This window comes from Pterocles gutturalis, unplaced genomic scaffold (genome assembly GCF_000699245.1).
Source record: "Pterocles gutturalis isolate BGI_N339 unplaced genomic scaffold, ASM69924v1 scaffold22860, whole genome shotgun sequence".
Lineage (NCBI taxonomy): Eukaryota > Metazoa > Chordata > Aves > Pterocliformes > Pteroclidae > Pterocles > Pterocles gutturalis.
The window spans coordinates 1,412-13,608 of NW_010146464.1; the positions used below are offsets into that span (position 1 = coordinate 1,412).

A 12,197-nucleotide genomic window follows, 5' to 3' on the forward strand; every position below is an offset into this window, starting at 1 on the left:
ACTTAGTGTCTAGGAAATCACAACAGCCCTCCCTAAAAGACTCCTGAATAGCAGGAAACCTCACAAATAGTTTTATATTTTCCTCTAGCTTTAGGTTCCACTTTGAATGTTGTTGTAGCAACGGGGAAAGGGTGGTTTGTTAGACACATGCCAGGTGTACCGAGGTGTCAGAGGTTCCCAGAGCTGTACATGTCAAAGGGCAAGCAGAGCTGTTCTGAAGGAGTGTTTGTTGAGTGCCTTGGGCTTTTCCCAACTGCCTGTCTTCTCTTCCCTTGCTGCTGTACAGGTTGAATGATCCGAAGATGTCGGAAGCAGAGCGTCAGTTAATGGAAAGCGAACGGGCAGACTGCAGCCTGTTTGTTCAGGAGCTTCTACTGTCCACTTTGATGCGGGAAGAAAGTTCCTCCTCAGATGAGGATGAGCGGGGGGAGATTGCAGATTTTGGTGCTATGGGCTGTGTAGATATTATGCCTCTAGATGTTGCTTTAGAAAATCTAAATTTAAAAGAGAGTAATAAAGGAAATGAGCCTCCTCCACCTCCTCTTTGATGACATCCCACTTTGCAGACAATGTCCTCTGTGCTGTATTTGCCAATGAAAGTGGACAACAACTATCTTGGGTTTGTTTTGGTGATTGTAATTTCAGGTCTGTCACTCTTGTTACATTGTGTACATTCAAAAGAAAGAGAGAAGAGATATATATGATAATCATTTCCACTTAACTAATTTTTACTTCTAGCAGGTAAATGTAGGTTGCAGTGCAGAGCAGAAAGCTCTGTGTCCTGTACCTTGACATGCAAAAGGCTCTCCTAATACTCCACATTCAAACTGAAGAGGAAAAAAAATGAAAAATCTCTAATGAAGCTGCTGTGTGTATTTATGAATATTAATGAATAAAAACTGCTTGGATGGTTTACCTTAACTACTGCATGAAGTTTTTTGCAGCGTGCATGAGTTTTAGTGACCTTGTCATTTAAAAATTTAGATACAAGGAGTAAAACTGTAAAACCCAAAGCTTTCCCATTATTCGAAGGTTACATGACAAAAAGGTTAGTGCTGATGAGCAGTTTGTGGCCACAAAGTAGCTTCTGAATGATGTGTGACAGAATGACATCTTTATATGCTGTTCCCGCACAGATTGTCAGTATATTACAACTGAATTCTTAATGCTAACTTTATCACCTTTTATTTATTGTTTCTTTTGGTTATTTGTGCTGGTATAAAAAAACTGAAAAAGCCTTTTAGTTGAATCGTGACACCTACTTGCCTATACTTGTTAACCCTATGGTTTGGAAAAAAGAGAGTATGGTGTTCTTGTGCACAGAAGTTTGTAATGGGCCCAAGACAAGGGCAGAAGAGGTATGTTCACTTTTGGTTTTCCTTTTTTTTTTTTTTTTTTGAGTGGGTTTTTTTGAATGTAAAGTTAGATTATAAAAACAAGAGTGCACACAGCTTCTGATGAAAATTTAAACTAGGCTGATATGATAATGGTCTTTTCAGATCTTTCTCACCTCACCCCCTCTCTCTTTCTTTGTATCGTTCCATCTCTGCAGCATTGCTAGCATTTTAGAGTAAATTTAAAGACTTGAACACTTGATGGTGTTCTCAGCAGAACTGTGACATGTATGCTAATCCAAAATAACAGCAGCAAAAGAAGCAGCCCCGTAGACTGAAGTTCAAGTTCTGTTCCTTTTTTTTTTTCTTTTTTGTAAAATCCTCAAATCCTGATTTGTTTCCACATAGAGCAGTACTCGCTTTGTTTTCTTTTAGCCTCTGCAACAGAAAATATTTCAAGGGAAACTTTACATGAGGCCTCTGGTTATCCTGAGAGTTATCCCAAGTAGGGACTTTTTTATTGATTGTTGAGGATTTTCAAAATTTTTCAAGCTGTAGTCTTTTCAAACAGATCTTCTGCACATTACAATAAGACACACGGTTCAATAAAGCATTTTCAAGACTGTTGTTCAGTTGATTTTCTTTGGTTTTGATGTATTATCCAGACAGTTTTGTTCCAGAAATTTCTGCAGCTGTCTTTAATTCCACCTGTATACAAAATCAGTTTGGGTAGAAATCCTGCGTGATTTGCATAAACACATTTTAAGACCACATGCTTTGGCAGGTGATGAAGTATGTAATCCTAAAGTCTTCACAGGTAGGTGAATTCAAGTTTCTGTAGAACAAGGTGCAGTTTAAATTGGCTCTTCTCAGTGTGTTATTTAGGATCGGTGTATTGCTGGTCTCCAGAGGACACTTGCGTTGCATGACTTCCAAACTCCACTTGCTTTGAAGAGGATGCAAACCATTATTATCCGTGTTTATTGAGAGACTGAATATATGCTGACTTTGATGGAAAGGTATTCTTGGGCATTGTGTTAACTCTTACAAATCTTCAGTTGTTTGGGGGTTTTTTAGGTTTAAAAATAATACGAAATGGCTGTTAAGAAGGTGTTTATTCTAGTAGTCTGCCAGTTCCTATTTGCAGGGAGGCGTTTTTCCTTCACAGAGTAAGCTTTGTCAGGATAGTATTTTTGGAGGTATTTCCAAAACATTTGTGTTTATTTTCAAGGTGCTCAGGGCTATAATGAAAATAGGCTTCAGGAACTTTGCAGGAGAATCTTGTAGGATGTTACTGGCTTTTCCCTGAGGGATGGGGGGGAGAGCAAAACCCAAAGCCACAGCCCAGCACACAGAAAAGGGAACCTTCAGTACTTAGCACTTGCAAAACTCTCAGTAGTGCAGTGAAACCTGTATCCGACACCAGCATTTGTTTGTAAACTCTTGGTGCAGCTGGTGGGAGCCCTCACAGATGCTGAGTAGACGCTCTTGATGTGCAGGCTGATGGCTGGACTGGGACAGGTCCCAAGCTGTGTGCAAGGTGGATGTGGTCAGCTGTGTGTTGTGTCTATGAGCCCCTCTGGAACACAGCGCTGATGGTGCAGCGGAGGCTGTGTCATCTTTTACTGCACTGCCAGCAGAGAACATGCCAGGTTTCATTCTGGTGTTGGCCTTCAGCTAGTAAGGACTGTCAAAGAGCCTCTTCAGGGGAGGGGGCACACAGAGGGCATATATTAATTGCCAATATTTTATAGCAGATGAAGGGATAATGCAGACTTGTTTGAAGGTGTTGGGGACCAAGTCCCACAAGGCTGTTCGTGGAAAACACGGCATTGCACAGTGTTCTGTGTGGAACTCGTGATCTGCTTTCAGCAAGGGTCTGTTATTTTTTTCTGTTCAAGTCAAGTCAGTGCTAAAGAAGGACACTTAGACAAGGTGGTAAGTAATGAAAATGCATTTTAATGACTTGGAGTTTTACTTGTGGTTGTTACGACTGCCTTCATCAGTTCCCTGGGCTGTTTAGAGGGTGGTGGTTGGTTGCATTTTGAGGTATTCTGGGGTGGTTTTTTTTTCCTTCCTCTGCCCTTTTCTCAGAAAGGGTTTGCCAGACCTTTCTTCTCAGAGTGGAGTTGTGCTCCCAGGTAGCTTGTGGACATTGTTTGGTTTCTGGGCCAAGCTACACCTACATGTATGCACATTTTGTAGATTTGAGATGCTTGTCTGTTAGGAAGGAGCAGAGGCTATTCTCTGTTACTGCCAGAAGGCCTAGAAGCCAGAGATGCTCCACTGCCTCCTAGGGCTCTCAGAAGACCTTTAACAGGACACGAAAGCAGTGGATTCATTTAGTATGTGAAGACTTTTCCAGTTACATCACTTAATCTTCCTTTCCCAGTCCCTGACATACCCAGCCTTTGCTTGTTGATGTGCCTGCTTTGCCAGATAAGTGGAATGCCTTCTTGTTTTGAGGACAGTTTACTCTTTTAGCGCCTAAGGAGAAGGAACTAAGTATGTGTGATGAGCAGAGGGGAGTTTGCACCTGTGCTGTGCTGTGTCCACGCTGAAGGACAGAGTGACACTGCCCTCCTCCGCAGTCCTTGTAGCCAGTCTCGTATAGCCTCCGCTCAAGTGCACTGCTGGCTCCTGCTTGCAGAGCACAGTGGGTACCCATGTGCGGGGCTCTGCTTTGCTGCACAAAGGAGCTCAAGACAGGCCCATGTGCACAAAGATTTATTTGCAAATACTGTGTGCACAGCACAGTGCTCAGTTAGGGCAAAGGAAATCGAAGAGGGGAACTGAGCAGCTTCTAGCTTATGCTTCAGTGTGTCCTTTTAACACAGCAGCGTCCGTTGTCTCCTGCACGAACATCTCATGCAACACAAGGGTAAACAGGCTGCAGTGATAAAAGTGGGGCCCCTGCAGCTGTGAGGTGCACAGGAGCAGTACCAGGGAAGATAGCTGCTGTGCTGAACACTCTGTGTGGCCAGCAACTCTGGGGGGTAGGGTGGGCCACTGTTCCCCCCAGGAGGGGCGGTAAAGGGTGTAGAGAGGTGACTGTGGCCTTGCAGCCATTGGTGTCAAGGAGTCGGAGGGACAGACACGAGAGGGGGGAGGCAGGAACAAGGGATGCTGATGTGGATCTCAGTGCAGGAGGGGGAAGCTGGGAAGAAAAAAAAATACTGCAAAAGAAAAGTTAGGGGGGGGAGTGGGGGAAACGGGAGGACAGCAGAGGGCACAATGATCAGAGGGAGAAGACGCTGAAATGACGAGACCAAGGTGAACAGGCACAACTGGGGTCGGACTGAGGAGGGCAGAGGACCAGAGCAAATCATTAGCAGTTGGAGGTGAGGCTCTGGCAGCTCCCTGCCTCCACCTTACACTGCCTGTGGCTCCGGAAAGAGCTGGCCACTGCTGGGGGTCTCCTGGCCTCCCTATGCAGCAAACGCCTCACCCCTAGTCCCTCAGGGTTCACCTGTTACTGCCACAGTGATGCTGCAGCCCATGGCTGTGCTCAGCTGCAGGAGGCAGGCCAGGCTGAGCAGGGGATGCAGGGTTTTTGCACATCCTTCTCAGCCCCAGCACCATGCAGTGACACTCATGGGCTCAGTATCTCCTGCTGGCTGTTTCCCGCACTTTCACAACTACAAACTTCACCTGTGTTTGACACCACCTCCTCCTCCCACCCCGGATGGCAAAGCTGCTTACCAGTGCAGAAAGGAAGAACAATTGTTTCTGTTCACACCGGCAGTGGTTCTCCCCCTCCCACCATCCCTGTAGCTAAACTTCCATCAGCAAGAGGAAAATCATGTTACTTTGGGCACTTAGCCTTTGCCCTTTCATAGGCAAACCATGATGGGCAATTCCTGGCAGCCGCATCAAATGCTTTCCAGCAAAAGTCAGGAGGTTTGTGATTTCTGGTGTGCTGCTGCTGCTCCACACCTTCCATTCACGCTCCTTTGCAGACCCAGGAAATGCATTTCCAAGATGCCATCTTTGAATCAGACAGACCAAAGCAGCCCAGGTCTACCTGTGCTTTGTAAAGCCAAATTTTGTTCCTAGCTGTTCTGTAGTGACCGATTCTAAGTGCATTTAAAGGTAAGGTTTGTATTATCCATGTCATTCCCCTGCCACTGAAGTCCCTGTTAATGACCAACTGCCTGCAAAAGCCCCAACCAGCTCCCATCATCTCATACAGCACTTCAGGTTCAAACCAGTGATTTTAACACCAACTGTGCATTATAACCAGGTACCAGATAAAGGAAAAGCAAGCATTTACATTTTATATAAGCATTTATTTACAACTTGTTTAACAACTGTACAGTCTTCTGTCACCTTGGAAGCATTAGTGTATTCAAATGGGAAAAAATATTAAGCCTTTTGATTCCAATGATCATTACTGAGTATTTTTTGTCTATATACAGATATGTATATTAATCCTGCTACCATGACAATCAGGTAGTTACACAATTTGTAGATGAACTTAAATGGGAAATTAATGTTTTGACACTATAGGAATTCATTCTTTTACAGAAAATATATCACTGGCAACTTCACGAACATTTACTTTAATAATTGGTCAACACTTAATTCAGGACTGTCAAACAAGCTGCTATTAAGAAAGTAAGAGAGTTTTCTATGGAGCGCAAATGAAGTTAGTATATCAGAGACATGCTGGAGGTCACCTCTGAGTTGAGAGCTCACACTCGCTTCATGAGAGAGGTGCCAGGCTGATCTGAGGAGCCAGGTCACTTGCTGAAAGTTACTGGCTCCACCCAACATCTCTCTGTTGCATTAGTGAACTCAAAACAGTTTCTGTCAAGCTAAACACACATACAAATGTCTTCAAGCTCAAGAACAACTGATACTTAGTCTCTAATTTGCACAGACCACTTGGAGAAATGAGGTACTGCTCGGCTTCACCCTGGGACACCTGTGCAGGCAGGTACATGAAAACACAGCTATCCCCTCCTGCCTGGCACAGAGCCCTGACTGCAGGGATCCCACACCCAGCCTGGCTTGGGGCAGGGTGTGATCCCAGCTGGAGCAGCACTTGCAAATGAGAAACAAACCATGCCTTTAACATCCAACAAAAATTAGTTTTTCTGTAGTGCTTGCCCTGACACATAACAGGGATCAATGGCTAGGCCCTGGAAGGACACAAATCCTTTAGCTCTCTGCTGGACTCAGTCTGATGAAAGTCCTGCTGCCTCTGCTGCAAGAATACCCGACTTGTCACCACCAAACCCCAGATCCTCCCTGCAGCTCATGTCAGACTTCACTGTCCCAGGTCCTGGTGGATCAGTAAAGATCTATCCCCTACCAGGAGTCTTTCCAGACTGCTGCTAGCCAGAGCTCCTGGCAGCCAACAGGCTCCCCGGTCTGGTACAGTATCCAGAAGGGAACACACACACCCTCCTCACAGGGATCTTAACACTTCTCTTCCCTCTGCTGCACTGTCTGCTTGGAGCCTGCTCCCATCTGCCCTTCACTTTGACACGTGTCACGGATCCCCCTGCAGAAAAAGAGGTGGGGACGTGATCTGCCTTTTCTCCAAGTCATTCTGCACAACGCTACTGACAAAGGGGACATTGGGATCCCTGAGGACCGAACACACACAGGGACCTCAGCACACGATGTGCAGCGATGCCCAGAGCCCCACATGACAGGCCAGGGATGAGGCACACACAGTGTTTTGTGACCAGAAGTGACTGCAGAGACTCGTGGACACATTTCTCCAGCATGGGGGTGTTCACATGGAAAAGAGGGTGGGTGGTTATGCTACTGCCTGAATAAGCAAAACCATTCTTGGAGCAAGCAGAGTACGTACGTGTTTACATACTTTTGCAGGATCAAGATCCAAGTGAGCAAGAATGGGGTTTCTCTGGATGTAAACCAAACCACTTCAGGTACTCATAACTCAGACTCTCTTCAGGTTTTCCCGCAAGCACTAGGGCTTAAAAGCCCCTTTCCCCATTTGTTACATACTAATTCCTATACAATAATCCTCTTAACTTACAACACTACAGCACTCTCTCGTCTTCTGAATCTTGCCAGTACTGGATGTCCAATACAAAACAAAGATACAGTAGTACAAATGTGCAGATATTTAAGAATATTAAATTAATACAGTCAGTACAAAGCATTTTGAGTTACACTGTCTACATGTGGCAAATCTTGTAGTTAAACTTCATAATACAAAGAAATAGCGAAGCTAGTGCAATTGGAAATTAAATAGCTAAGACTGCAATAAGGAGAGAAAAAAAAATAGTACAGATAAAAGATAAATGACCCAAAATTATAAACTAGCAAGGACAATCTGCATAATACTGAATGTGTAGACAGCTTTTATACTTATCCCCATTCACATTCTTTCCTCAGATTGTTTTAACAATTGTACACAAATTGCAAAAAAAGTTTCAGAAGGTAACTGACAACACAGCTAAAAGGTAGAGAGAAAAATACAACAGCCACAAACTACTGTATATATACATAGAAGGAAGCAGGCAGTGTCTGTGAACAAAATACCACCTGATAGTTTGTCTGACTTGGAGATTATCAGATGAACCTTGCCTGGTTTTCTAAGGAAGATGGGATGGCCAAGCAGCAATTCATTAGTCATTTCTCCTGGTAAAACACCTCCTTCACTTTCATTATTTAAAGATTCAAAGTGGATCCTTTAAGTGTGCAGGTGCTTTGAAATTTTAACAGTAACCAAAAGGCATTTTTAGGAACTCAATGAGACTAGATTTTTATAGTTCATTATATGAAAATGTTGCAGGAAGTCTGTGTGTTAATATGGTTAATCAGAATTAAATAAAGTGGACAGGCGGAAGTAAAATGGAGAGCTGACAGTTCTCTGTCAGTTTGCAGAACGCCTCCTGTTGAGTTCTGAATACTGGATTTCCTCTCTTCTAGCCTCACAGGAAACTTTTTGTGAAGAGAAATAGTAAATGGAAGCAGAAAATGGGAAAGCCACTCCCCAGGATGGTAAGCTTCTCTGCAAGTAGATGTCCCTTTGAAATCAGGTGGCCATGAGTCTTAAGTGTAGAACTGGTTAAGTTTTGGTTATGCAGTCTGGACAGAAAAGCAAGTCATGCACTGAACAGTCCCTGTTATAATAATGCTGCAGGTCATGCAACCACATCACTGCAAATAAAAGAATAAAGAAGAAAGTTAAAAAGCAGATAACATATTACTGTTAAAAAAACCCAGAAAACAGAACAGGTGTTTTCAGAGCAGTTTAGTAAGGCCATCTCTACTCAGAGCTGTGCAAATTCACAGGGGAAACACCTTTGCCAGAGCAACTCTTCAAATTAATAGGAAGGTTACACGCCAGGAATTGTAAAGAACAAAACAGCCTTGAACAATATCTAAATTTAGACATAATTCAGACAAATTTAAACCCTTCTGATTAAAGTCCTTCAGAACACCATTCTCTGCTAACACAGCTATGGAAACTAAGTTCTCACAGCAATGAAAATCCCAGGCATTCCTTCTGCCTGTGAGTACTACAGTTAAAAACCAAAGCAATATAAAGTGAAAGGTGCCTGTCCAATACCGCATGTGCTTATACACCAACAGACTATCAGGGCCATAACAACTCTGCCTGAGTCTTTTAGCTCTGAGCACCGCCAAAGACTCTAAGCATTTATGTTTCATCAAAACTCGTCCTGTGCATGAGGCTGTAACAGCATCACTGCCACACTACACTGGTAAGTTCTATTTACTGCATGCAAATACAGGTTTGAATCACAAGAAAGTGATACATACTCTTCTTAAAAGAAGTAGGTGGAATACTTTAGTAACACAGCCAAGGTTCTTTCAGCCTCCCCAGGTAACACAAATACCACTAACACAGCATGGCACAGCACTAACCAGACTGAAATCAGAGCATGCAAACTGTTTCTCTCCCCACTTCCTTCTTCCTAGTATTGCACTGCTCAAAAATGATCCTACAAACAGTTCCCATGACAGGAAAATCCAGGTTAAACAGATGAGGAACAATATTTATAACTAAACTCAAGGACTTACTGCAAAAACTATTTCTGCTGCACGTCCTGCAGCTTGCATATCCCTCTTTTATTCCTTCTCATTCAGCAACCCAGAATACTAACCATAGTTGAAAACCAAATAGAAACACAGAGACATAAATAAAACTGAAGACAAATTTTAAAAAAATCAAAAAAATCAACACATTCAATACATTCAAAGCAGACCTCAAGAGTGTATGTTGAGTAATCATTGTCTGTTAAGCTTGCTTGGCACTGCTTGGGTGTATAGAGTTCAGGATTATTAATATGAAGATTACTTGTAGTTAGTCTATAAAAATTAAAATTTCAAGCTACATAAGTATGTATCTATTCTATTGTGCATAAATGAATATAGCCTACTCCTTTAGTCTCACCTGGCTACTACTCAGTTCAGACTTATTATTTAGTAGCACTTTAAGTGTCCTGTTGCACATAAACAGAAATGACATTGTAAGCTTTCTCTTTGAGTCAGCAGTACTTTTGAGTGGCCTTGTAAACTCAGAACAGTATATTCTCTTTCAAGGATGTGACAAATTCATCTGACAGTACCCTTTCCTGACTAGAAATTCTAATCTTGTTCTAAAGAAAATGTCAATTTCTTTCTATTGGAGAACACCTCAAAATTAATAGATATATTTTAAAGCTACCTCTTGAGGCTGCAAGAGAAGACAACAGAGATGCAAGATGTGAGGGTAAATACACCCAGCACAACCTGTCATTGCTTCTGCATCATCTCCAAAAATAGGCGGTTTATGCAGCAGATGATGTGTCTACAGATAAGTGACTTTCTCTCACTTCCTTCCCTTGCCTGTGCAAAATTCCAGCTGCAAGTGATGGCTCATTGCCAGCCTGGGGGATTATTTCTTAGGGAGGCACTTCCCTTCAATATTCAGTGCCTAATCTCATAAACTCTACTTCATTACAAGTGGTTATCTGTCCCTTAAAATCCTCCTTAACTTGCTGTTCTCTTCTGTTTTTTCAAGACACAGAAGTGTCTGGGACAAATCCAGCACATCAAGGCCACAAAAAAGAATGGCAGCTTTCTTCACTAACCTGGCCAGCTCTGGAGGTACCTACCAACACAAGAGCTTGTAATTCAGAGCACCGCTCACACACAAACCTGATGCAAAAAAAAACCCCAACAACAAACTGAGCCCCCTAGCCTCTCTGAGCAACTACTTTTTTCCTGTTCAGTCACTGTCTGGTGCTAAGATAGACCAGGTCATGTCTGTAAGCAGTACTTTGTAACACAATCACCACAGCCATCAGAGCAACACACCCTACTCACTTTCAAGTCTACTAGACACCCCTCCCAAATATTTCTGCTATGCTTCTCCTTTGCATTAACTGCCTCCCGATTTCTCTTCCTGCAGATTTCCTAACTTCTTTACTTACTAGCTCCTACTGCTGAAGTTTGTTTTTCTTTCTGTGTCTTTCTCCATGGTACTTCCTTCAGGTTTTTCAAAGGAGTCTTTCAACATCGCATCTTCCAGAGTGCCATTAACACCAGTTTGCACCTTCATGACTCTTGCAACCAGACAATACAAAGCAGACTATAAATTCTAAGAATTGTGGCCTTACAATGTCATGCTTATAGCTATTCCAAGATCTTGTTGCTAAATTAAAGCTTTAAAATCTCTCTCAAAACCACTGACAACTCCAGGAAATAGGTTTACCTTCCCCCTTACTAATCTTTGATGACTGAGAACTACAATCTCTGCTTTACAAAATTTTAAATTACATCATCAATGTTATATTCAAATCCAAATGAAAAGTCTGCAACTATTTCATAACTGCATAAATATTATACCATTTGGGATTTCTTTGCTAAAATTCTGCTCATTTTCATGATCACACTATCAACATGAGATGCTAACAAGCTAACAATTGGCCTTTATGTTGATTTTCCCTTCTCTTAAAGTTAGGGATAATCATTAGAGCTTCAAGTTCCAGCTTTGGAATAAGCTATCCTATTCCTGTGGAAATACTTCTTTTTGCAGTAATTCAGATTTGTGCCATGTTACAGTAGTCAACAGCTCTTCAAAGTGCTGACAAATGACCACTTTTCTAACAACTAAAATAACCATGCGGCTCTTTCTGAAATGTGATATTTTAACTTCATCTGAGAGTGAAGGACCTCTCTAATGCAAAGCAATGAATAAAGTCACCACCAGACAGGAAAGGCTTCCCAGCTGTCCTGGATTTCCCTCTACTGGCAATGCTTCTCATGTTTTATGGATCAATCTCCGAGATCCAAAGCAACCAGACAGCAGCATGAAATTTTTATTGGATAATGGAACCCGCTTTCAGTCTGGAACCAATATGCAGTGCAAAGGAGACTGAAGAATACACAGTTTTCCAAATGACTTTATACACACAACAAACAGCAGCAGTGGCAATTCCTGATGTGCCACCAGAGCCAGCTAATGCAGAGATCTGCTCCAGGACAGACCTGCATTACCTTGGCAAGGCCTAGAAGTGGAGGTTTGAATCTGGGCCACAGTAAAGTCAACAGTAAAACCATCCCCTAGCAACTAATAAGGACTTCAGTAACAGCAGTTATCATGATCTCCTACTGATCCCCTGACTACTGACACCAGAACAATTTGTCTGGGACGCTGCCTTGGCTATACTGCCAGGTGTTGTTGCTTCAGTGCCCCATGGGACCATCTGATTTGTCAAGTTTTCCAGAGCTCCTCAACAGAAATTCATTACCTAATACAATGAGCTGATGCATTTTAAAAAAAATAACTTTGTGTCCTGATTTTTCAATGAATCCACATAAGTAAAGTCAAGGAAAAACAGAGGACAAAGCTAGGTAAGTCCTCAGCATCTT

General features: G+C 42.6%; 1 protein-coding gene across 1 annotated transcript; it reads left to right on the forward strand.

Moving 5' to 3' along the window:
* The first annotated feature begins 245 nt into the window (after window positions 1-245).
* Window positions 246-921, forward strand: LOC104470726 (E3 ubiquitin-protein ligase KCMF1-like). The gene has a single exon (XM_010085759.1). The coding sequence runs from the start codon at window positions 303-305 to the stop codon at window positions 546-548; it is 246 nt and encodes an 81-aa protein (XP_010084061.1). The 5' UTR covers window positions 246-302; the 3' UTR covers window positions 549-921.
* The last annotated feature ends 11,276 nt before the right edge of the window (window positions 922-12,197 follow it).

What these genes read in the sequence shown, in the direction of transcription:
- LOC104470726 (XM_010085759.1), top strand. Translation starts at nt 303, where the DNA reads ATGTCGGAAGCAGAGCGTCAGTTAATGGAAAGCGAACGGGCAGACTGC.